This window comes from Asterias amurensis, chromosome 7 (genome assembly GCF_032118995.1).
Source record: "Asterias amurensis chromosome 7, ASM3211899v1".
Lineage (NCBI taxonomy): Eukaryota > Metazoa > Echinodermata > Asteroidea > Forcipulatida > Asteriidae > Asterias > Asterias amurensis.
Window position 1 is genome coordinate 1,631,208 of NC_092654.1, and position 26,696 is coordinate 1,657,903.

The window sequence follows — 26,696 nt, forward strand, 5'->3', positions numbered from 1 at the left end:
CCCCGCCCCCCTAAAAGAAAAGAAAAGTGGCAAGGAAACAGTTTCATCAATTAAAAATTAGCTTATCATTAATTGTATAGCTCTTCGTCATTCCGAATTGATCCTGTCAATTTCAGATTAAAGTTTATAATTTGTGGTTTGTTTTATAAGTAGATAAGTAAACTGGTACGCGGATGTATTGTCACTAGAATTACACAATCTACAGATTATATCTGATAACATTAATACTGTTATAAAGTACAAACAAAGAGTATCCAAGGAATATAAGTTATCATCGATGAGTAAATACTGCTCATCAGGAAGTTCACATTCTTCGAATCTACCCAGCCAATCACAGAGCAGCTTAGAGGTTTCAACCCAGATGCATCTAGATTCCGACTGCTGATTGGACGATGAGGGTTTCTGAGTTGTCAAGGCAGGGTATGGGCTTATCTAACAGGAGGACTTTGGATGTCTTAATCCTTTGGTGGGATTTGAGGATAAGGTGGTCGTCAGAAACGGTGCTGGTAGTGGATGACACAGGATTGTGTGAAGAACCGCTGCATTATCTTCACTGCAATGGGTACGCTACGTGCCTCATCGGCGTGTCTCTTGCTACTTTTCATCGTCGGAACATCAAAAGTTACAGGTATGTGAAAAAAATCTTCCTATTTTGGTTGTGTTAACAACATTTATATAAGCATATTTCTACTTCGCTGTGCAGATTTTCTTCTTTGCAAACTTTTTTTGCTATTTTGTTCTCCTGTCGCAGATTAGATTTTAGGAATTAGGGAGACCACTTAGTTATATTTATATATTATATTTATTGGTTTATTTCATAAAAAACATTACAAAGAAATAAACTGTATGACAACCAATATGGTTGAATTGCCCTAGAACATGTACAGTATAAAAATTTCCTTAAAAAGAGCTAAAGGTTAAACAATTAAATTACACAATAGATAATGAGCAAGTATTACAAACAATCAATACAACAAACAATCAACCAGCACTTAACCAAAAAAAATGTGACTTACACAAATAGTTGTAATCAAAGGGACAAATTGTGGATAAAAGCCAGCATTAAAATCCATACAGTTTAACTAAAAAGAACTTTTCCTGAAAAGAACTGTCCTTCTTATTAGCTACTACTTGGGCCGGGGAAATGAATTCCGCCGGGACTACTTCTTTGGCATTGTGGGTCAATAGAACTTTTCTTTCATTTTTCGCTTGCAACTTCAATGACCAGTTGAGTCCAAATTTTCACAGATTTGTTATTTTACGCATATGTTACAAAAGGTGTCCAGTGCCTTTAAACACTACAATTTCTTGAATCACTACGATTTTCTGTGATAATTCAAATGATGATAAAATAAGTTTAGAAAAGTTAAACTGTTCTAGTCAAAAAAAAAATACCACTCAGTTAAAATTGATTGATAAATTGATGCGTGTAAATGGTGTTCAAACTTTTTGTGAACTCTTTTGAATAATATAACTTGAAGAAATTTCTTTGTTTGCATTTAAGTTTGATAACATAACTGATTTATAAGAAATGATTTGGGTGTTTTTTTGTCAAGAGAAGTTTTCCCTTAATTGATGAAGGGAAAACTCCTTTCTATTACATTGGAAACCATTGTACACCAAATGGTCAACGAAAAAGTGATTTTGATCTCTTTTTGGCGAGTAAGATATTTGGTCTTTGGAAAATAGTAGCCTAGAAAATAGTGGAACAACTTTATGAAAGGGAAGGTATACATGCACCCATTTCATTTTGAAGATAACAATTTTTATGCATCCAAATTTGAATGTGAGAATCGTTGCTGTCAGATTGTGTATTCAAATTACGGATATTCTTCCTGCATTGACATAATCGGTCCAGATTTTTCGGCAATATCTCAAAAACATAACCACCTTTTGAAATGAAATTTTCACAGGCTAGTTTAATAATAATAATCATATCAATATCGAAGTCTTATATAGCACACATATCTACCAACAATGTACCCAAGGCTTAGTTTTATTGTATCATATCTATATTTTTATGGGATTAAAACAATTAAAACTTTATGACTGCACTCTGGGGAACCCATTATGGCTTGACAACGGTCTACAATGTTTAATAAAATTTATGATAAGAGCCTCCCCCGCCTTAACTAAATTTGGTTACTTAATTTTGTTTGCCGATAAGAAAACTCGGCTGCATGAGTTCACAAAAATGTTTTGCCAACAGTGATCTTTGACCAGTTGTCCATAAATCTTTTAAGCCGATGTCCATTTTAGTGATAAAAAAAAAATCAGCTGATAAGCAGTTACTATTTTGTTAATAATTGGTGCATAATTCCTTCATGGGATGACTAAGCCATGTCCGAATTGTGGCTGCGACTTGTTCGTGGCTGAGTGGTTAAAATAAGAGCACCGAACTCCAGCTCTTGTGTTTCTGTTCAGCAGAGTGTGGGTTCGAATCCCGGTCGTGACACTGGTGCCCCTGAGCAAGACACTTAACCATTAGCTTCTCTCTACCCAGGGGTAAATGGGTACCTGTGAAGGCAGAGCTGGTTTATGTGAATGATTAGCTTGGAGCACGGTAACTCGCAAAACCGGCTGTATACTCCCCAGGGAGCTGCGATGATTAAACAGATGTTTTATGGCCCAGTGACCAGGGGTAATAATGTGGAAGCGCTTCAATCGAGACGCACTTCGGGTGTATAAAGCGCTATATAAAAACCGACTATTAATTAATAACATGGGTGAAACCCATAGTGACACCCTTAGCCACATACAGCCACAGCCAGGACGACTAAAAGCCACGATCAAAGACTTGGAACCAAGTCTACGTGATGCATTGAAGCCCACATCAACACCCTTATAGCCACAAGCAGCCACAGCCAGGACGACTAAAAGCCATGATCAAAGACTTGGAACCAAGTCTACGTGATGCATTGAAGCCCATAGCAACACCCTTAGCCACAAGCAGCCACAGCCAGTGCTGCAGCCGCCATTTTGGACTCTGCATGAAGCTTGATGCGATAATCATTGTCACATGATTGATAAAAATCAGTACGTTCTCTATAAATAGCTTCATAATGTCACATGTTTGCTGCCAAAGAGATTATGTTCAATGAGGCTGTTGATTAGTATTGACTGGCAATGAGGTAACTATCGATGTCTATTCCCCCAAGGGACTTTGAGTGACCAGAAGAGGGACCTATATCCCGAGGCCGAAAGCCGAGGGAAATAGGCCCCTCTTCTGGTCACTCACAGGCCCAAGGGGGAATAGACGTACACTAGTTACCGAATTATGCCAGTCAATTTGTGTTTTATAACACCGCTCGGTCTTAAATGTGAAATAAAAACAGAAATCTTGAAAAGAAAGGATGTTTTCTAGTTGCTATTCACGGTTCAAGTCAAGAGATGGCGCTGTAACCAGGCACTATTTTCAAAGACTAGTGCCCGCTCGGGAACTAGTTCCCGCAAAACACGCGTGCGCGATCACCAGACTATAATAGTTCATCCCACGTGACCCTGTTTCAGCCAACAAGAGTACAGAAAAAGCAAGAGGTGTGTTATAATAATGACTAGAGCAAGCTGGTTGAAACTTTGAGACCAATTAAGAACTCACTCTGCGGTAGTGAAGTTAATAACAAGAAGTCCCCTTTGATCCACTAAGTGAAATTAGTAGTCCCGGCCCATTTTCTACCTTCCGCCTAGGTAATGGTTAAAAAAGCAAGACAGTTCTGATGAGAAATCCCCCAAATTCTGAAAATCTTTTCCGCGGTAGTACAGAAGTCTTCGATTTCCGAAAAATCTAGAGTGTGAATATATACTGAGAATAATTTCTTATAAAGAGCATAATCTACCTACATACTGAGTTGTGAAAAGAAATGTCCTGCTTATTAACTACTCACTTGGATGGGGGGGGGATTGACTGACTACAATAGACCAATCCATTAAGCTCCGCCCCATTGCGTATTGACCAATCACAGCGCAACGAAGGTCCGACACTAAGGTCCGACACTAAGGTCCGACATATCTTGGCGCGCGCGGCAGAGTTGTGCAGAAAGGCATTGGAGAGCCTCACGTGTTCTTGCTCACACGTGCGTCGTGGGCAGAGCCTAATGGATCTGTCTATTGCGCTTAGTGGATGGACTTCTCGTTTTTAACTTGATTGCTGCAGATTGATTTCTTCATTGGTCTTAATGTTTCCCCACTATGTTGAATGTAATTCTAAATGCCTCCCTGATTATTGTACAAACTGATTGCAATATGCAATGTTGCCAGCTGTTATCTTATCTTTTTAAGCTAAAAGTGTTCAGATAACTTTGAGTGGATTAATTTTTGCACTCAGTGTATACCTAAGTGGCTTCCAACGTCAGGAAGAATTCCACACAATTGCCTCAGACTGGATTCAAACCAGAGACCTTTGGGATCTGTGTATGTTTAGTAATGACTCTGAAAGTTAATGGCAACCAACCACAGGTGTCCTTTTAGGAGGAGAACCAGAGCATTGACTGACTCTACACTAAAACCTCTGAACCCCATAAATAGGCCCACTTCTCTCTTATCTCTTCAGTCTCCTGGCGATGACTAGAGTAAGCTAGTCAAAACGCTGAGACCTATTATAGGAACTTACTGGATGGTAGTGAAGAACCTCTAAGCTAAAGTAGTAGTCCCAGCTGATTTTCTACCTAACGCCTAGGTAGTAGTTAAAAAGTATGACAGTTCTTTTCAGAACTGCGAAGTCTCCGAAAAAATCAGAAAAATCTACTCCGCGGTAGTAGAATATAAATGGCAAGATGGTTGAACCGTCACGGTTCTCTAAAGAACAAACTCTACCTGGCAAGTAGATACTCACATGGTGTTACCGCAAACATTGATAAATATACATTGATACCTCACCATGCAATGTCTCAAATCCCATGTAAAGGCAGAGTCACACTGCAGCGATAGCAAATAACGATAATAATAACGACGCAAAGAGAATGCATTCTACTGGTTGAATTGTTTCACACAGAATACGCACATGCTTACTCAACCAATCGGGGGCGTGCATTTTTAACGTTCCCCTTTTCCTTTTTGTTATCGGAGCTTGTGTGACCAGGCTTTTAGATCAACTTCCATGTAAACTTTGTTTCTTTCTGCTTCCAGGATGTTTTACAACGGTTAATCTAGCTGGGGAGTCAGGAAACCTGTCTTCACCAGGCTATCCGGACCCCTACCCGCAAGATTATGACTGTCAATCCTTCCTCATTACGGTCAGTCAGGGCAGTATAATACGTCTGGACTTTGAGAGTTTTGATCTTGGAGATGACGATAGTCTAGTGGTAACAGATTCTGGAAAGAATGACGCACTGGTAAGATTGTAAATTTTGTTGCCGCCATTTTGTTGTCCTGTTCTCTGTAAACCAAAGCAGTCCTAAGTAGAACCCAGAGAAATGAGAATGACTCTGCTAAGGTTGTGGGGTGTCATGGCCGAGCGGATAAGAGTACCAAACCCGAGCTCTTGTGTTTCTGTTCAGCAGAGTGTGGGTTTGAATCCCGGTCGTGAAACTTGTGTCCCTGAGCAAGACATTTTACTATAATTGCTTCTCGCCACCCAGGGGTAAATGAGTACCTGTGAGGGCAGGGATGGTTCTTGTGGTTGGTTTAGCTTAGTGGGCTACATATCTGGCGGCCCAGGCTGTATACTCCCGAGGAAGCTGAGATGGTTTAAGGAATGAAATGGCCCAGTGACCAGGGGTAATAATGTTGGAAGCGCTTTGAGGCATGGTGTATAAAGCGCTATATAAAAACTGAATATTATTATTATTAATAAAGGAACACGTTGCCTTGGATTGGACGAGTTGGTCTATAAAAAGCGTTTGTAACCCTTTTTTATAAAATGCATATGGTTGGAAAGATGTTTTAAAGGTAGAATACAATGATCCACACAAACATGCCTTGAAATTGCGTGGTTTTCTTTTTACCTCGTTGACTAACACAGTCGGCCATTTATGGGAGTCAATAATGGTCGACCGCGTTAGTTCGCAATTTTGAGTGATACTTGTTTGGATCATTATATTCTACTTTTAAAACATCTTTCTAACCATATGCATTTCATAACAAATGGTTTCAACGCTTTTTATAGACCAACTCGTCCGATCCAAGGCAACGTGTTCCTTTAAGGTTGAAGCGTAAGGCCATTAGCTATATTTTTCATTTACATGTAAACCATAGATCCTTTTGGTTGGTAAGCAGTTTGCAATCAGCTAATTCTGTCTTCCTGGGTATTTTTTCAGCCACACCAACATTGTTTTTCTTTTTTAATCATTAATTAAAAAATGTTACCTTGAAAAAACCCATACATTATTTCAATTCACAGTTCTTACAAGATGGTGGGTTGCCCAAAGATTACTACAGCGTCGGGAACACACTGCAGCTTAACTTCACATCTGTAAACAACAACAACAACAACACTGGGTTTTTTATTTTCTACACAGAAACAAATAGAGGTGAGTTTCTTGAAAGATTTAAAAAAAAAATTCAATAATATTGAGTTGCTTAAAGACTGGACACTATTGGTAATTGTCGAGGACCAGTTTTCTCACTTGTTGTATCTCAACATTTGCAAAAAATAACAAACAATTGGTCGTCGAAGTTGCGAAAGAATAATGGAAGAAAAAACACCCTTGACGCACAAGTTGTGTGCTTTCAGATGCTTGATTTAGAGACCTCAAAATCTAATTCTGAGGTCTCAAAATCAAATTCATGGAAAATTACTTCTTTCTCGAAAAGTACGTCACTTTCAGAGGGAGCCGTTTCTCACAATGTTTCATACTTTCAACCTCTCCCCATTACTCGTTACCAAGTAAGGTTTTATGCTAATAACTATTTTGAGTAATAACCAATAGCGTCCAGTGTCTTTAAGTGAGATTTTAGGTTGAAACTTATCACAAAAAGACTAACCCTCCCCTTTTGTATTATTATTTTTTATTCAGTGTTTCCTTCTAAGGGGCCTCTGCAATCAGTCGCACTCAAGCCAGGCAAACCAACTTTGCTTCGCTCCGTGGACTTTCCCTCGGCATACAGCGACTATTCCCTCTACTTCTGGACTGTCACCTCGACCCCTGGAACCAAAATAGCCGCCGAGATTCTCCTCCTGGACACCGAGGAGAACTACGACTTCCTTGAGTTCGGAAATGGAAACGACGGCAGCCTGCGATTTGAAACGAGGCTTGAGAGGATGTCCGGCATGATGTCCAGTTTGGAGGTTCCGTTGTTTTCGGACTCCAACGAAATGTGGGTGTTATTTGAGAGTGATTACTCAAATGCTGCCAGTGGGTTTTCTGTCATGCTGTACGAAGTGCCAGGTAGGTTTAAAAAAAAAAAAATACTTAAAGAAAAAACCTGTGGTGTCTTCAAAAGTAGGGTCAAAAAGCGTGTTGTAATTATGAGGTATCATGGCCGAGTGGATAAGAGCACCGAACTCAAGCTCTGGTGTTTTTTGTTCAGCAGAGTGTGGGTTCGAATCCCGGTCGTGACACTTGTGTCCTTGAGCAAGACATTTTACTATAATTGCTTCTCTCCACCCAGGGGTAAATGGGTACATGCGAGGACAGAGATGGTTCTTGTGATTGATTAGCTTAGTGCGCTACATATTTGGCAGCATGGGCTGTATACTCCCGAGGGAGCTGAGATGGTTTAAGGAATAAATTAAGGCCCAGTGACCAGGGGTAATACTGTGGAAGCGCTTTGAGACGCCCTTTGGGTTGGGTCAGGTCCTGTTTTGTTTTGTATTGATGAACATCACAAGCCTCGGCTTTTAGGATGATGCCCCCATGAGCAAATGTGGAAACAAATGATCTATTAAAGACAGTGGACACTATTGGTAATTGTCAAAGACCAGTCTTCCCACTTGTGGACTTCCCACTTGCAAACCTGTGAAAACTTGAGCTCAATTGGTCGTCGAAGTTGCGAGATAATAATGAAAAAAAAAACACCTTGTTTACACGAAGTTGTGTGCTTTCAGATGCTTGATTTCATGACCTCAAATTCTAAATCTGAGGTCTTGAAATCAAATTCGTGGAAAATTACTTCTTTCTCGAATAAAAAACTACGTCAATTCAGAGGGAGCCGTTTCTCACAATGTTTTATACTATCAACCTCTCCCCATTAATCGTTACCAAGTAAGGTTTTATGGCAATAATTATTTTGAGTAATTACCAATAGTGTCCACTGCCTTTAGATTGAATTGAATTTCATAAACTATTTTTTGGTAAGTTTGCTGTAGGATAAATTTGTTTCTCCAAGCAAATTTGTGATGATTTCAATATGAAGGGAAGGCATTTTTTTACTGCTAGATCTCCATACACATGTTTTTATTGACAAATAAGTGAATTGTATTCAACCAAACAATGCTCTGTGGAGTGAAGAGTATCATTGACTTCTATTCTATAACTTTTTAACTTTCGTGGTGTGTAGTTTTAATTATTGGCTGGTCCATTTTTGTGGTTTAAATTTTAATCTTGTTATGATCTTTGGATTATTCCTCATCTTGTTTGGTGCTATATTAATTTATACAGCGCCTTGGGGTCCAGTTGTTGATGTGGGGTCCAGTTGTTGATGTAAGGCGCTTTTTAAGCATAATTTATTATTATTATTATTATTTATCAAAATTTAATTTTAACTTGTTCACATTATTTTCTTTTGGAAATGACTGTCACTTTTGTTGGTTAATATTTTTTTTCTTTTCCATGTCTTATTTCTAGATGACATAGCTGTGAGTTCTGTGACGCCATTACCAAGTGCAACGTGTGGTTCAAACATGACCATTCAGCAAGGAGGTATGATATTACTTACAGACCCATTGCACAATGCGCAGTGCACTTGCCCGCACGTCTCCTGTCTGCCATTTTGGGGGGTCAAAGCATGCACAAAAGGATGGTACACATGTTTACGCACATTGGTTCGTAAACACGTGTACCATCCTTTTGTGAAAATTTTGACCCCCAAAATGGCTAACAGGGGACGCGCGTGTATGCGCGCTGCGCATTGTTCAATGGGCCTATAGTAATTAATTTTTGCTATTTTAATGTCTTTGATGTTTGTTCCTTGTTTGCATGTTGTTGTGTTTGTCGTGGTTTTTTTCTTGGGGGGGGGGGGGAGGTTGAAGGAGAATTTGTATAAAGTGACCATCCTCCAGTTTTCTTATTTACATTTTGAGATTGTTTTCCTGTCTTCATTTCTATTTTTTAGGGATTAAAAAACCCAAAATAATAATAATAATTTTGAGAATCTTAGGCTTGAAAACTGTTTTGCACATTCACAGGTTCGGTAATGCTGTCGACACCCAACTTTCCTGCCACTCCATACGACAGCGATACAGTGTGTGAATGGATCATCACTGGTGTGACTGGCCTGAGAATCAATTTCAATCCCGTCGTCTTTTCTTTAGTAGAGGGGTATGTACAATTATGGATGAACTTCACTGTTAAAGGGTCTGGGTACTTTTTGTTGGACACAAATTACAATTTTAACAGATTTACATTAAACTCACACAGTTTGAAGACAATAATGGTAGAAATCTTCCCTGAAAATATTACTTGCTGAGGTGCTGTAGTTTTTGAGAAATAAGTAAAACAAGTCACACAAATTATTTTAGCATGTACAATGTGTTTTCGTGACGTTGTTTTACTCATTTCTCAAAAACTTACAGCACCTCAGCAAGTAAATTTTCTACTACCATTATCTTCAAACGGTGTAAGTTTAATGTAAATATGTGGACAGTGTGTTTTGTGTTTACAAAAAGTACCCAAATCATCATTGAGGCTGTGTTCATCTAGTGTAAGATGGAGCCCTCCTCATGTCAATGCCATTCATTTCTATTTCTTGCAGTTCTGGTCTGTTTTGTTTCTGCATAAACCCTGATGTCATCTCTCCATCTTCTTCTCTGTCTACCTCTTTTCCTTTTCCCTGTCACTGGTTGCCAATCCATTTTTCTTGTTATCCATGTTCAGAGAAGCAGTTATAGTAAAGTATCTTGCTCAAGGACACAAGTGTCATGACCGGGATTCAAACCCACACCCCAATGACTTAACCACTTGAACTTGAATTCGTTGCTCTTTACCACTCGGCAATGACACCCTACAAATAAATAATTTAAACATACTTTTTTTTTTCTTGGAATAGTTATGACTTTCTGGATATCGGTAATGGTGACGATCCTTCCGATGCATCGTCCCGTTTCTTGAGCTTGACGGGTAGTGGCCCTGGCGATCCTCTCACCTTAGAGTCTGACCAGGTTTGGCTGAGATTCCGCAGTGATTCTGACATAGTAGACACAGGGGTTTATGCTACTCTGGAACAACCAGCAGGTATGTCATTCTTAAACTATTTCTGTGACGTCACTCTACTGTTCTTAGTGTAGATTATTTTTTGTGGACAGCTTGCAAAATGAGTACCTTTATTAAAATAGTAGGTATACACATTCAAACCGGGACCTTTAACAAAAGAGGACAATTGACCCATTTCACCTGGCGTCATCATCAGAAAAATCTTGAATGCGCCATACTGGTGGGCAATTTCACTGTGCATTTTCATATATAACTCTATGCAATGAGTATGCTGTGCGTTATGCAGTGAAGTGCGCGTTTTAGGCGATGCGGTGTTAATACACGTAAACCTAACTGCCCACCAACATGGTGAGCGTGGCATCAGTCGCCGCGTGTGACACCCATGCAAGGGGTCAATAGGGTCATTGGTTCAGGAAAGGTCCACGGATGTACAAAACCGATGAGAGCTGTTGCAAAAAAGTTAGTGTATAAACAAAAGAGGGACAATAGGAGGTTTATGGATGCAGGCGTATACAAGCTTGTGTGAGTTTGGCAATACCTCATAACAAAAAATAAATAAATAAAATGGGCTAGATGTTGTCACACACACCTTATTGACTAACTGTAACTGTAAACCGTAAACCCAAACAACATGTTGAGCATAAAGAGGACTGCATCACCTCGCCAGTTAATGAGTCACTGACATAAATTATATGTTAATCTCAAGTGGAAGTGTCGTGGCCGAGCGGTTAAGAGCACCGAGTTCAAACTCTGGTGTTTCTGATCAGCAGAGTGTGGGTTCGAATCGCGAGCCGTGGCACTTGTGTCCTTAAGCAAGACACTTTACCATTGCCTCGTCCTTCGACGTTGGTCCCATGTGTTGTGTAACGCATGTAAAAGAACCAAGTGCACTTGTGCACAAAAGAGAAGGGGTTCGCCCCGGTGTTCCTGGCTGTGGCTGCTGACATAATTGGGTCTCAGAATTCATCACTGCAATAACCTATCTTTCTGAAAGTTTGTTTATACTCAGCGCCTTGAGTACCTTGTTTGGTAGATACGTGCTCTATATAAGACTTCAATATTATTACTATTATTATTAACTTTGTATCTCAAGATTGTGGAGGTGTGCTGTACATAAATGAGTCCAACCCGACCGTAACAGTTTCCGTCGAGAGCTACGTCGACAACTTCTATTGTCAGTGGGTTATTTACGGGCGGACCGATCGCTACATCAGCGGCAATATAACAAGCTTCGCAACAGGTAAAAACAAAATCAAATCTCTGCAACTTGAACTTCATATTGATTTATTTATTTCGTATTTAAAGCCATTGGACCATTTCGGTACAGAAAAAAAAAAAAAAGTTCACAGATTTACAAATAACTTACAGGGTTTACAGAAGGTAGTGGTGAAATACTTCTCTTAAAATATTATTCTATGAAATGCTTTACTTTTTGAGAAAACAGTAAAACAATATCAATTCTCGTTAACGAGAATTACGGATTTATTTTAAACACATGTCATGACACGGCGAAATGCGCGGATACAAGGGTGGGTTTTCCCGTTATTCTCTCCCGACTCCGATGACTGATTAAGCCCAAATTTTCACAGGTTTGTTATTTGATATAGAAGTTGTGATACACAAAGTGTGGGCCTTGGACAATACTGTTTACCGAAAGGGTCCAATGGCTTTAAGGCCCGATCACACAGGCCTTGATATAATGAGAATGAAAGTGACAACAATAAAAATGCACGCCCTCGATCGAGGGCGTGCATTTTTATCATTCTCGTCCTGTGTGACCGGGCCTTTACCCTGGGGAAACCTCTCAGTGAAACACTATTTTTCAGAGGTGCCCATCAACTACAAACACATAAGTGATTGTGAGGGCAGTGTCACATGAGGCAACTTTTACGGGCAACTTTGAGGCAAGCAGTGCATGCTACAGGACCACTTTGGTAGCACTGGAGTAAATTGTCAAACGATGTCTTTTTCGATCCCCAAGAAAAATTAATATGTGAACATTCAGGTGTGAACTTATTCTTTTTTTTACGCTGGTTGTCTGTAAATCAGCCATTTGTGAGTTAGATTTGAATAATGTCTGGTACAATGACTTGCATCGGTCACCAGTTACCGCTTACATTTGAATTCCTCAGACTACAGAGACAGTTGCTATGTCAAATGATTCGGGGCAAGCTTTGTATAGCAACCTCCAGATGAGCAGACCCTGGTACCGTAGTGCCATACACATCCATTCAGAATTTTGTATAACAACTTAATATTGTATGGTGTTCTTACACGCGATTGTGCAATTTATTGGATATAAGGCGCTTTTTAAATGCTCCTTTATTATCTTTATTGTTTGTTGTGTAGAAGCGGTGTATGATGTCGTTGAGGTAGGCACCGGGGCAAATCCAGCCGACCCAAGTTCACGTATCAAGACGATGTCAGGCAGCATGGCTACCGAGGAGTTCAACACACTTACGAATACCTTGTGGGTCACGTTTACCAGTGATGGCTCAAATACTGATCAAGGATTCTCTATGACATTCAGTGAAGGTAAGCTTGGTTGCTTAGCAAAATGCTTAGCTCAAATAACTAAAATTTACCCACAGTGGAAACCGCAATAGTTACTTACTAGTGAAGTTGCAGGTAGCCGATAGGTTCTGAATAATTACTAAGGCCCAATTTCATAGAGTTGCTTAAAGGCACTGGAAACTTGGAAAATTACTCAAAATAATGGTTAGCATAAAAACTTAATTGGGAACGAGCAATGAAGAGCTGTTGATAGTAAAAAACAATTAGGAGAATCGGCTCTCTCTGAAATAACAGAGTTTTTGAGAAAGAGGTAATTTTTCACGCAAAAAAATAAAAGACTTCAGACCTGAAAGCACAAAAATTAATGTGCAATAAGGGTGTTCCTTATTTCACTATTCTCGTGCAATTTCGATGACCAATAGAGTCAAAATTTTCGCAGATTTATTATTTGGTACATATGTTGGGATACACCTGGTGAGAATACTGGTCTTTGACAATTAACAAAGGTGTCCAGTGCCTTTTTGCAGAAAATATTGGTTAACACTTTTCTTCTTAGCAAAACTAAGCAGTATACAGGCACTGTTGTGGCTGGTAACCTTTTTATGGTAAGAACAATACCTATTGTTGTGATATATCCATTTACGATGGTCTCACAAATTTGATTTTTGTATTGATTTTTTTTCCCTCAAGAATTTTGAGCGTATTTTTTGGCAACATATTATTGTGATAAATATATCCACTAACGATTTTTTTTTTTTTTTCCTTGCCAGATTTTTTGTGCGGCATCACAACTCTGCTGGAAAAACAGGGTACCGTCGTGTCGCCTGGTTACCCAGCACCCTACCCAAGCAATGCCGATTGTCAATGGATTGTACAAGCTCGTGGTGGATACAACCTCAAACTAACCTTCAATAAATTTGAGACGGAAGAAGGCTTTGATAAGTTGCTCATTGGGGGACTCGAACCCCAAGACCCGGAGTGGTCTCCTTACTATGTAAGTCTTTCATTTTTGACGATCAATTTATAATTCCATTTACCTTTTAGAAGCCTTTTTCAACCCATTTGAAAAGTAACTGTTACTATTACAACTTGGGGGTCGATCATGCGTAAATCTCTTTTAGGAGGAGTGTCGATCTTAAAAAAGACAAAAACACTCCTTCTTAAAGAGATTGGATCTACAACTTTCACTCTTTTGTACTGAGTACTTTTATATGCGCTTTAACACTCCTGGTGGGCCCTTCAAAGCGCTCAGAACATTTTTCTTGGAAGATATTGCAAAGCTACCTTTTAAAGTATTAGACCTTTTCCATAATATAGCACCATGTAAATGCAGCTCTTCAAGTCCACAGTCGAGACAGTGCTTTTGTACAGCTGTGAAGCTCTAGCGATCACCGACACCATGGCCAAGAATCTCGACGCGTCTCACCGTGCTCTCATGCGTTACAGCCTCGGTGTGCACTTACCAGTACGGCTGTCCAACAAAGACTTGTACTCTCGCACATGCATAACACCTGCCACAACAACCCTGCTGAGAAGTTGTCTTCGTTTGATCGGCCATGCTCTTCGGAGACATGAGGTGCCTCTCGCTTCTTTCGTAAATCCACAAAACCAGCCATCTGAACCCTTTCGACAGGGTGGAAGCTTCCGCTGCACCTACATATCACAGCTTATAGACGACCTCAACGCCATCGGCCTACAATACGATCAAGCTATTCAAGCTGCTCTGGATCTGCCTCGATGGCACAGACTAATTTCTAACATTGGACAAACCCGTGGTCACAACGTCTTGAGCCGAGTTCGGCCCGAGTAGCGTCAATTATATATATGTAATCTTCACAAGGTGTTGTGGCGCAATATGCAGCCAATCAAACCAGGAAGACCTGGGCGATGAAAGTGCACTGGGTTATATAACACGTATTACACAACACGTGGGACCCATGGCTTTACGTCCCATCGAAAGGACCAAGCAAATGGTTTATGCTGAGATGGTTTAAGGAATGATTTAAAGCCCAGTGACCAGGGGTAACAATGTTGGAAGTGCTTTTAGACAGCCTGTACAAGTGTGAACAGGGCTATATAAAAACTTGTTCGTATTGTTATTATTATTATAGAAATAGAAGTAGAAATAACAATGATGGTACTTTTTTTTCAGGAATTGAGTGGTAACGTTATGCCCGATGAGCTTATAAGTACCTTCAATGGCGTTTCTCTGCGTTTTGTCTCAGATGGTTCCAATGTAGCAACAGGATTCTCTCTCAACTATGAAGAAATCTGTAAGTATCAAGTAAAACTGCAAACATTTTATTCAGATTTTATGATTGTTTAAAACTATTTAAGGGGTGGCATTATTTATTTGTGATAAGGGTGTCATGGCGGAGTTGTTAAGAGAACCAAATTAGAATGCTGGTTATTAAGTAATTGAAGTGTTGGTTCGAATCCCGATCATGACACTTGTGTCCTTGAGCAAGATACCTTACTATAATTGCTTCTCTTCACCCAGGGGTATAAATGGGTACCTACGAGAGTAGAGGTTGATAATTGGGTCTTAAAAAGAAAACAAATCATCACTTCAATTACCTATCTTTCTGAAAGTTTGAATATATACTCAGCGCCTTGAGTACCTTGTTTGGTAGGTAGGTGCGCTGTTCGATATTATTATTATTATTGATATTGTGTATGAAAAAACCCGAAAAAGCCTATGGAGCACCATAGCAGCCCGTGGCTGTATACTCCCCAGGGAGCTGAAAAAAGATTAAAGGAATGTTGTTGCCCTAATGACCAGGGCAGTAATGCAAAGTGCATTGAGATGTTATTTTTTGTTGTGTGTCTGTCAATATGTCAAGTCGCAAAAGCCTGGGCTTCACCTAAACCTAATTGATGTCGAACTTACTGCTTATTCATAACTATTGTGTATTACTGATCAATATAAATTATGGTGAATTATCAAAATTTAATTTGTTTCAGTTTACTGCCCTGAGGGTTATGAGGTTGGAAACGATGGGGAGACATGCTACAAGTTTTCCCTGGCCCCAGCCAGTTGGGAAGATGCAAGAGATGAATGCTATGGAGTTTCGGATGGAGATTTGTTGGTCATTAATGACCAGGCAGAGTTCGACTACATCGCCGCTAAGAGCGCAAATATCAGCGGGGACTGGTGGGTGGGTAAGTGACTCATCAACCTTTGAACTTTCACCCTAAAAAGATTTGCTTTTGCTTTTGCTGCATATGGTTTTCTTTTGTCAGTTATGGGTCATAATGTGGGGATGATATTTTCAAAGAAAAATTATGTAATGCCCCGTATTTTTTACCCTGTTAGGGCGCTCTCACTAGAAGTTTTAATCAGCGTTCTGTCACTTTTGTTGCGTCAAAAATTTAGGTTGCTTTAGAGGTGGATTGTAATGGCTCCTTTAAAAGTCTTATTGTCCGTGATGGATATGATGTATATGGTGGTAATGTTTTCCAGTCTTCAATAACCGAATCGGGTATGAATGAATATACCCCCCGAAGTGATACAATATGGTTGAGAGCGCCCTCACATGGTCAAAAATATGGCGCATTTGGAAAGTTCTGTTAAAAAAATGACTTTCCTAGCCTGGATTACATCTGTTTTGTTTTTTGTTTTTTTGGTTCTGGTTAGGATGGTATGATCAATCCGTCGAGGGACAATGGAGCTGGGTTGATTGCCAGGCTAGCACTGTCTGGGCCGATTCAAACTGGGTGAATGGCTCCCGAGGCGTCGACTCCATGGTTAACGATTGCGGAATGCTGGTGGGAAGTTCAGGTCTTCTCAACGACGGTAACTGCAGCGCCTCGATGATGTTCGTTTGTGAAACAACTAAGAAAGGTAAAAATCGTTGTCATAGCGGCCATTTTGAACACCACGGCTTAAGCTTGGTCTCAGGCATAGGCATCCAGTAAATTGACTAGAGCGGGATTTGAACCAACAACCTCCTGAAACAGACTGAGCTAATTAGCACTATATTGGCAAAGATATTGACAAAATAGGGAGACCGCCAACATAGGCTAGATAGCTCAGTTGGTAGAGCACCGGCATGTTAATCTGTAGCTTGTTGGTTCAAATCACACTCGGTCAATTTGTCTTTGTTCAACCCCCAAACCATTTAAAATTTAGTCGGTTTCCCTTGTGGTTTACTATTTGATATCTCTAACAAATTACGACGGGGTCCGAGTCGTGGCTTTGTAAATAATAATAATAATAATAATGGAAGTGGCTTCTTATATAGCGCGCATATCCGTCACTCAGTGACACTCCTGGCGCTGTACTCAGTGACACTCCTGGCGCTGTAACATACAGTATTTCCTCCAAGGTATGTGGGACATAGGCCCTTTTTGAAACTAAGACTTTGGCTTTGGATTCGGCTGGATGCTCCGTTCACTCGTCTGAAACCCTGAGCGCGTATACCCAAAGCTCGTGCAAATTGTAAAACAACCGGCGGGGCCAAGCTGGCCTGAGCCAGATCCAAAGCCGAAGCCATCATTTCGAAAAGGGCCTATGCTTGAATTATGAGACCTAATCCTTAGCATTATGTAATGGGTTACAAGGTGTTGTGGCGCAACATGCTGCCAACCAAACCAGGAACACCGGTCAAACCCCCTAAAGGGCCATATTGACTAAGAAATTCTCCCCAAAATGCCTGCATAATGATCTCAATTGGTTATCTTGTGACTTTACTTCAGCTTACACGTACTCGGATGCCAAGCCAAACCTCATCCGTGGAACAGCCACCTCCCCGTCCACCATCCTTCTCTCGTGGCGTCTCTCCCAGGTTGGATGCGATCTTCGGGGCTACCAGATTCGTTACAATACCACCGCGGCCTTGGATCAGTTTGTCTACCTCGACGTCACTGACCCTCAGGCCACCAGCGTTGAAGTGTCCGGCCTCATGGCCGAAACCAACTACCTCTTTGAGTTTGTCATCGATACATTCTCCTATGGACTATCATCTTACAGAACTGCAAAGTCAATTTTTGCAATGACGGAAATAGCTTATGAAGATAGTGAGTAGAAAACTTTGATTGTGTAAAGTAAACTACTATTAATAATAATAATAGTAACTAGTTCTTATATAGCGTGTTTTACAATCAACGTATTAGTGCGCTTTACAATAGTGCCCTTGTCATTGGGCCAATAACAGTCCTGTAATTTTTCTCAGCTCTCTGGGGTGTATACATCCCCGAGCTGCTAAGGCGCTCCAGAGGCTTTTTCAAATGCAATATCAACCTCTACACTTAACCTCAGGTACCAATTTATACCCCTGGGTGAAGTGGAGCAATTAAAGCAATCTTGCTCAAGGATGGTCAGGTTGGTGTAGCGGTGTCTTTCATTGCCTTCCACCTCTAGGACCCGCTGTTCAAATCCCACCGGGGGCACTATGTGGATTGGGTTTTCAGTCCCTACCTGACTGCGTGGGTTTTCCCTGGATTAATTCTGTGGGTTTTTTCTCCAACATCTAAAACTGAAATTTTGTCATCGTCTTCTGTTCTCATTTGGCTGTAGAGCGTTGAGAATATTTATTCAGATCCAGTTTAGAAGTGTTATGACCGAGACCCAAACCCACACTCCGATGCCTTAACAATGCAAGATGTAATGTTTATGCAAATCACAGTTTTCTTCACTGTTAGTTGTACACCATGACGTAGATCCACAGGAACCATAAATCCTGCATTTTATGTAACCAGCCGTAGATTTCACCAAACTCTACCTAAATTAGGATTAATCCGAGGACTTAGGATGAGGTCAGTTCTGTATACGAAGACGTTAGGACGCATTAAACCCATTCAAAGCTTAGGACGAGGTGTTCATCCTAACTCGAAATTAATCCTAGCGTTTCGTGAAAACAGCTGCAGCAGTGTTCTCATTTTCTCACTCCTTTTTTATGTGTGAAGGGTGTACAACTGGCTTTGTCTACGTGGATGGAGCTTGCTTCAAGTTCGGCCGGCAGCTGCTGTCTTGGGAAGAGGCCAGGGCAGACTGTCGTTTGACCCCTGGAGCCGACCTCGCTATCATTGATAACGAGTCGGAGCTGAATATGGTACTCAACCTGACGGGCGGTAGCGATTGGTGGATCGGTGAGTCACTGCTCAATGTAAAAACCTTAAGCGTCTGGGCCTAAGCTGCTTACGCAGAAAATATTGCTTAAGTTTTTTCTGCTTAGCAGAAATGAGCAGGATACCAGTCAAACATTTTTACATGCGAAATGGTATTTTGGCTGGTAACCTTACTCTGGTAAGCATAATTGTTTTGTGCTTTGCTACTTTTTGTGCTGAAGCAGCTTTATGTGGGTCCTGGGCTAGTTTCATTACGCTGCTTAATAAGCAGAAAATAGTGCTTAACAATTTTCTGCTTAACAGAAATGAGCAGGATACCAGTCACAAATTGTACTTGATGTGGTAGTTTGGCTGGTAGCCTAACACTGGTAAGCGATGTTGAAATGTTGTTATGCTTAGCTACTTGTTTTGCTTAAGCAGCTCTGGTTTTATAAGAGTTTGAGTTGTGGACAACTTGTTATAACTGGCCCAAGCACAGCTCACACTGACTGAAGCGTCAAGCAGAAAAACCCAGCTCTGCTCGGAGCCATCACTACTCACAAAATAGATTTGGACATGGTGTCATAAGCCTTTTTGAGGTATGGCGGCCACAATGCTACAACACTGTAAAGTTGTGGTAAATTTGTGCGTATTGACCATAGAAATAGAACGTATGTTATTCAGTGAAGTGCGCATTTTAGGCGACGCAGCGTTTATACGTAAACCTAATGACCACAACATGGTGAACGTGGCATCAGTCGCGGCGTGTGACGCGCGTGTATCACGTCCGCCATACCTCAAAAAGGCTTATGGGAAACCTTACTTACTTAGTTTTTCTCCACCATGCATAGCCTTAAGTCTTATCTAACTATACTCTTCCAAAACCAATGTCTTTCCTCTACTTTACAAATCCTTTTCAGGGCTGAATGACCGATCGACAGAAGGACGTTTTAGGTGGACAGACTGCTCCGACCTGAATCAGTGGCAGAGTGACCAGTGGGCTGACGGTCAACCGGACAACAGGACCGATAACGAGGACTGTGGGCAGCTTCTGGAGAATGGACGATGGAACGATTGGGACTGTAACAGACCAGTTCAATACATCTGTAAAATCATCCAGCTAGGTAGGTGGATAAAATAAGAGTTTACCACTCCGGTCAAGTGGTTAAGACTTCAGGGCCAAATTTCAGGGGCTTGCTGACTGTAAGCTAAGAATCAGCGCTAACGGAAGTAGGGATATTTGCGCTTACGTATATAGCGCATTTCATGGGTTAGCAGGGGAGTTTTAATAATAATAATAATAATTTCAAAGTCTTATATAGCTTACATGTATAGTCTTAACCTTTGGCGTTCGCACTCCACGTACTTAGGCATTCTTCGCTTGAGCAGCTAGCGCAGAAATTTGGCACTTGTACAGTAAGCGGAGAATGGTGGTCATAAGTGCAGAATTCGGTGGTAGGCATAAGATTGGGCCCTGCTCTAGGGTTTTGGATTGGAATTCCGACTGATAAGCGCCTCTGGGCCCATTTTCATAGAGCTGCTTAAGCAGAAATTAGTACTTAATAGCTCTCTATGCTTAGCAGAAATGAGTAGGATACTAATCACAAATGGTGTATGTAACATGGTAGTTTGGCCGGTAATCTTATTTTAGTAAGCATTATTTGTTGTTCTCACATGTACATGTAGCACCTTTTTGTGCTTAAGCAGCTTTATGAAACTGGGCCCTGCTGTGTTTTCCTTCAAATCAACCGTCAATTTTCTTGTTTGTCTAGATTTTGAACCAGAAGATGTCAACCCCAACAACCTCACAGCCACTGCTCTGTCGAAGGCCGTGATTGAGGTTCAGTGGAGGCCCTCAACGTACGATTGTGACGTTCTCGGATACACTGTCAGCTGGATGGAACAGTCCGCCTCAAACGCTTCCATGGCGTCTATGGTCACTGTCGTCGGGGGCGACATGACCACGGTGAGGATCGATGGCCTGATGGCGCTTACGACGTACTCCGTCAGCGTCGCTGCTGAAACCGCCGAGGGACCTCTGCCGTTCGTTCAGCCAGTTCTTGTACAAACTTCTAATGTGACAGGTGATTATACTCGCACTCCATTAAAGCCTGGGCGACTAGTGAAATTTACTACTCGACTAGTCATGCCTCAAATAGTTCTGACTTTGACACTAGTCGCGACTAATTTTTAATTCCCAAGATGCTTGTTGTGGCATGTTGTTTACTGCAGGCACAAACTAGTAAAATTCGTGCTGAAAGGATTGAAGTCACTGATGTCTGATTGTAAATAGTTGTGATGAGCGGCACAATTCGTTCACCAAGCAGGTAGTCGCGACTATTACTGTAGTAGTCATTGCGGCACGACTAAACGAGTTGTTGAATAAATGGTAGTCACGACTTCGACACTAGTTGCACTAGGCGCCAGGCTTATCCATTAATAAAAAATACACGGCACATTGTAAATTGATGCCACAGCCCAAATCGACTGTTTCTATTTTGTGCTTGCTACCAAATGTTTTTTTGGCAAACCGGACACTGAACACAAAACGGTGGGTACACCAAACCCCCAAAAGCAGGTTTACCAGACCCTGAGAAGTGGGTGTATCAAGCCCCCAAAATTGGGTATACCAGGCCCTTACAAGGGGGTCTCCAGACCCCAAATGCGGGTACACCAAACCTCCCCAGGTACACTAGACCCCAAAATTGCTGGATATATGCCAGCTATTTCAGCCCAAACCATATTGTGTAGACAAAAATGGTTATCCCTAATAAAACAGAATTTACATTTTTACAACTGTTTATTATTTGTATGTTTTCTGTATCCTGAAGTGATCTTCTGTCCGGACGGTTTTGAGCCCGGACACAATGACATCTGCTACAAGTTCGGCCCGCAGATGGAGACATTCGAAGATGCAAGAGCCGACTGCCAGAGGGCTCCTGGGGGCGACCTTGCCGTCATTGAAGATGATGCCGAGAAAAATTACATTCTCAACAAGACCGCTGGTGGTGATTGGTGGATTGGTAAGCATGAATATTCATGAATCCTGCACCCTGTATGTAAGATGTAATGATTGGTCGAAAGTTGAGAATGAATATTGATATGAAGAAGCATCGATGGTGATTGGTGATTGGTAAGCGTAAATATTCATGAATCCTGCACCCTGACTGTAGAATGTAATACTCCTCTCTTATTATTCATGCAAGACGTCACCATTCTAACCCAAAACAAGGCCATCAGTGCAGCCACTGCAACTAGGATTGAGTGGCTGGCACTGGTGGTGGTGCGACATGCGCCGATGGCCTCATTTTGGGTTAGAATTGTGACCTCATGCATGAATATTAAGAGAGGTGTATGATTGGTCGAAAGTTGAGAATGAATATTCATATGAAGAAGCACTGATGGTGATTGGTGGATTGGTAGCATGAATATTCCTGCAGACGCCATGTTGTGGGCAGGTGTTTGAGTTTAAAAGAAAGGAATCAAATGCTAACAAATGTCTCCTTGCCTTTATTTTGTAACAAACTAGGATTAAATGACCGTTCCAAAGAGGGTACATTTAGATGGACAGACTGCAGCCGTTTGACCGCCTGGCAGAGCACTCAGTGGGCCGTAGGTCAACCAGATGACCCCACTGGAAGCGAGGACTGTGTCCAGTTTAACAGTGTTGGAGATTGGAATGACCAGCCGTGTGACCAGAGGATGCCATACGTCTGTGAAATACTACCTGAAGGTTTGTCCGTCCACAATCGTTTGTCTTGTCATTTTTTGTTATATATTTTTTTTATGCAAGTCGCCAGACACACAAGGCCTGAAGGCCACTTCAAGGTGTGGGCTACAATTATTTTGTTCCAGAGGCCGTTGCCACCTACTCCTAGGGCTGAAACAGGGTTACCCCTTTAACAGTCCATATGGATGTAGGCTTGAGTATCATCAATTCGAAGCCTGGCCGGTAAGGCAGGAAGCACTACCACCCCAATTTTACGCAGAAAGTGTCACGACCAGGATTCCAACCCACACCCTGCTGATCAAACACCAGAGCTTGAATTCGGTCCTTTCGGCCATGACACGCCATGTTTGTTTCTTAATCGTCATCCCTCAATGAATGCCCTGCTCGATCATAACCCTCATTTTTTATTTCCAAGAAAGCCTTGCTCGAACATAACCCCTTGAAGTGTGACATTGAAATATTTAAAATATATTGGATATTTTAATTCTTCCTGTGGTTGATCCAATCTTAGTAACAGACAGCGCAGAAGGCACTGTCACCAGACGCATCAAGTTATAGAGCAATCGGCCCCCCTCTCAATATTTTTTCCATCTTGCAATACGTCCAACTGTACGCAGTTCAGGGCTACCACATAAAAACATGATTCATTTGAAATGTTATTCCCCATTCTGAAAAGTGTATGGCTTTGCGATCTTTTTTGGTTGTTTTACCTCGATATTTCTGAAGGGATTTAAACTGGTAGCTAGCAACACTTCATGAAAGAGTTAAACAAACCCAATACATTTTAAAAGGAAATTGACAACTCCATCCTCCAATTTTAAATTTTGTGTCGACAGTTTTTATTCCTGAGGACGCTAATCCAAGTAACTTCAGCGTGGAATCCCCAACTCCCTTCTCCATCCAGCTGTCATGGGTCCCCTCGGTCTTCGACTGCGACATCAAGGGTTACGCCATCTTGTGGAGGATCGGAGATGGTCCTCGTCAAACCCTCACGCTGGACGGAGCCGAGACTGACCAGTTTTTCTTGGATGATCTGACTCCCGGCCAGAGTTATTCCTTCCAGATCGCTGCGGAGACGTTTGTACAGATCCTACCTTTCAGTGAGATCCAGAACGTTACTTTGTCTAGCAATACAAGTAAGTCAAATGTTTTCTTAAGCAATCGTAATCTGTTTATCTTAAATTGTCCGGTATTTTTCTTAACTTGCTAAAATGTTTTACCTCTATTATCGGACCCATTTGAGGTTAAGAGCGCTATATCAAAATCCATTTTTTAACCCTTATTTTCCACGGTGAACATAGATAATAATAATAATAATAATAATAATAATAATAATAATAATAATAATAATAATAATAATAATAATAATAATAATAATAATAATAATAATAATAATAATAATAATAATAATAATAATAATAATAATAATAATAATAATAATAATAATAATAATAATAATAATAATAATAATAATAATAATAATAATAATAATAATAATAATAATAATAATAATAATAATAATAATAATAATAATAATAGCCAGTATTTATAAAGCGCAAAAAGCAGCGGCATCGAAGCGCAGTTAACAAACATTACAAATCTTTAGCAACAAAATAGACAATCTAAAAAATACCTAACGCTACATTAAAAGATATATGGTTTAAGTCAACTTTTTTCTTATCCTGAAACAGAGCAGAATACACTTATTGAAATGTCAAGACCACAACGGCTCTACGGCTCTTTTCAGAGCCCACCGGCTCTTCAGAGCCATCACTTCTCCCAAAGAGATTTTACACCATGCTTGTTTACTATTGATAGTTAATTCTTATTCACACCATGCAAAGCTTCAAACACCACTTGAAATATGCTCATTAAAAAGTAAAGTTTTTGGTTTGTGTTAGTTAAATAACAATGTAATGCAATTCTCTTGTAGAACCTACATTTTTTCTGCAACCAACTTTTTCAACTTTTTCCAACCCCAGCTGGATTCTGTCCAGGGGACTACGAGTATGCACGCAACGGCAGCTGTTACAAGTTTGTCAAGAAGTTCGCAACGTGGGACGAAGCCAGAATGGACTGCCAGGGAGTCAGCGGTGGAGACCTCGTCATCATCGATGACCTCCTCGAGGATGAATACATTATGGGAAGAATCGTGGATGGCGATTGGTGGATCGGTGAGTTGATTTTGCATATTGGAGTCTATCTGACTTCCGATTGGTTCCTTTTGAAAGTTTGTGAATTCGGCTGTAAGCAGAGCCATGAAATTTGGCCCAGATGTTGCAACTAAGATTGATTCATCAGACGAATCGTCTTCATATGAATCGTGATACTTAATGGCTTCAGAGTCACAGTTATTTAGTTAACTTTTTTAATTCCAGGCGTGTGCCATTGGCTTATTGTCCTTGCTGTTGTGTTTTTTCCCCCTGTATTTTGATTTTTTTTTTTTTGGTACAAAAAAAAAAAAAATAATAAAAAATAATAATAATAATAATTTTGACACTAATTTCCGTGGCTTCTAGGGTTCAGCGACCGTGGTACGGAAGGTCAGTGGCAGACGATCAACTGTAACGACTTCAACCCTTGGCAACAGTCTAACTGGGCTGTTGGTCAGCCTAATGACCTGTCGGGTGTTCAAGACTGTGCTCAGCTACTAGAGACCGGTGAATGGAACGATTGGCAGTGTGACCGTCCCATGCAGTACATCTGTGAGATCACACCCAAAGGTACGTACGTGCAATAATTAATAATAATAAGAAGAAAACCAAGCATTTTAGCGCTCTACTGAGAACAGAGCGCTTTACAGGAGACGAGGACAAAAAGAAAAAAACAAACGAACTAGGATGGGTTGGGGAACAGAAATGTCTTCAGGAGGCTTTTGAATACAGGCAACGAGATTGATTCTCGCAGACCGGCGGGAAGCTCATTCCATAGACGCGGGGCAGCCATGGCGAACGAGCGGTTAAATGCGAAAAACTATGATTTTCGACCTTCAGCCCAGGTAGTAGTTAATATTTCAGAACGGAGAAGTCTCCCGAATTCTAAAAATCTACTTTGCCTTCGTAGAATATAAAGCAAGACAAGTTCTCAAAAGAGCATAATCTACCCAGCAAGTAGATATACACATTGTGTTGCTGCAAACCAAATATATATTTTGATGTTGCTGTTTCTTTTTCCCCCCACGAAAATTAAAGATTTTGACCAAGCAGAACAGATAGCTCGTAACCTCTCTGTCAACGTTGACAGCTCAACATCGGTAACTGTCAGCTGGATACCGCCAACTTTTACTTGCGACATCCTGAGTTATATGATCACGTACTCCACATCCCTCTCCATTTATACCGTGGAGGTCGAAGATGCTAGTTTGGCCGAGATAACCATCAACGATCTACGGCCGCTGACTCGATACTCATTCAATCTTGAGACCAAGATGGCGATGGGAAACTCAGGCCCCAGTGAACCAGTGGTTGTCAACACTTTAGCTTATGAAGGTCAGTGAGGGAGGGATGCGCCCTCTATTAATCTAGAACAAAGAATTACCTCAAAGTTCTAGTTTCATTATCATTATTATTTCATCTTATCAAATCATGCAAAAGAAAGAAAAAAATTTTCCTTTGCGCCGGTAACTCCATGAGTCAGGCTACGTCCCAAAGCCTTTAGATCTCAAGGGTGTTTCTCAAGATCCTTGCTGTTCCCAAAAGCGCTGCCAATTCTGCAACGGATCTATCCTCACTTTGTCCCTATTTCATCTAGATGTTTCCTTAGTGCTTACAGAATGGTGCCAAGCGCTCCAACCACCACTGGGAGTACTTTCACCTCCCCCCAAATCTTACGAAGTTCCCTTGGAACTTTTGGCTCTTTTAACACCATGGTTAACCACTACTCTTCCAGGATAGTTGTTCTGGGGTGGATTTTACAAAGAGTTAAGACTAGTCTTATCTCGGAGTTAGGAGGAGTTGCTCGTCCTAACTTAGGACTAGCCTTAAGTTTTTAATATCTCCAAGGACTAGACCTAAGTTAGGACTAGTCCTAAGTTCGTTGTGAAATCGACCCCACATTGATTATGGTGCACTAAACTACTGGGCCTTGTTCGTTGCTAC

General features: G+C 40.9%; 1 protein-coding gene across 1 annotated transcript in view; it reads left to right on the top strand.

The window, feature by feature from the left end:
* Window positions 1-261: 261 nt before the first annotated feature.
* LOC139939480 (uncharacterized) overlaps window positions 262-26,696 on the top strand; it is a 57,859-nt gene continuing 31,424 nt past the window's right edge. Inside the window, exons 1-23 of the mRNA XM_071935434.1 lie at window positions 262-628; window positions 5,125-5,330; window positions 6,338-6,467; window positions 6,954-7,325; window positions 8,724-8,798; window positions 9,284-9,416; window positions 10,144-10,328; window positions 11,401-11,547; window positions 12,657-12,842; window positions 13,592-13,815; window positions 14,974-15,094; window positions 15,786-15,983; window positions 16,459-16,665; window positions 17,520-17,840; window positions 18,729-18,911; window positions 19,790-19,993; window positions 20,642-20,953; window positions 21,701-21,892; window positions 22,399-22,602; window positions 23,436-23,735; window positions 24,582-24,773; window positions 25,119-25,322; window positions 25,791-26,087. Coding sequence (XP_071791535.1) covers window positions 514-628; window positions 5,125-5,330; window positions 6,338-6,467; window positions 6,954-7,325; window positions 8,724-8,798; window positions 9,284-9,416; window positions 10,144-10,328; window positions 11,401-11,547; window positions 12,657-12,842; window positions 13,592-13,815; window positions 14,974-15,094; window positions 15,786-15,983; window positions 16,459-16,665; window positions 17,520-17,840; window positions 18,729-18,911; window positions 19,790-19,993; window positions 20,642-20,953; window positions 21,701-21,892; window positions 22,399-22,602; window positions 23,436-23,735; window positions 24,582-24,773; window positions 25,119-25,322; window positions 25,791-26,087 — 4,708 coding nt within the window. The 5' untranslated portion in view covers window positions 262-513. The remainder of the gene's footprint in view (window positions 629-5,124; window positions 5,331-6,337; window positions 6,468-6,953; window positions 7,326-8,723; window positions 8,799-9,283; window positions 9,417-10,143; window positions 10,329-11,400; window positions 11,548-12,656; window positions 12,843-13,591; window positions 13,816-14,973; window positions 15,095-15,785; window positions 15,984-16,458; window positions 16,666-17,519; window positions 17,841-18,728; window positions 18,912-19,789; window positions 19,994-20,641; window positions 20,954-21,700; window positions 21,893-22,398; window positions 22,603-23,435; window positions 23,736-24,581; window positions 24,774-25,118; window positions 25,323-25,790; window positions 26,088-26,696) is intronic.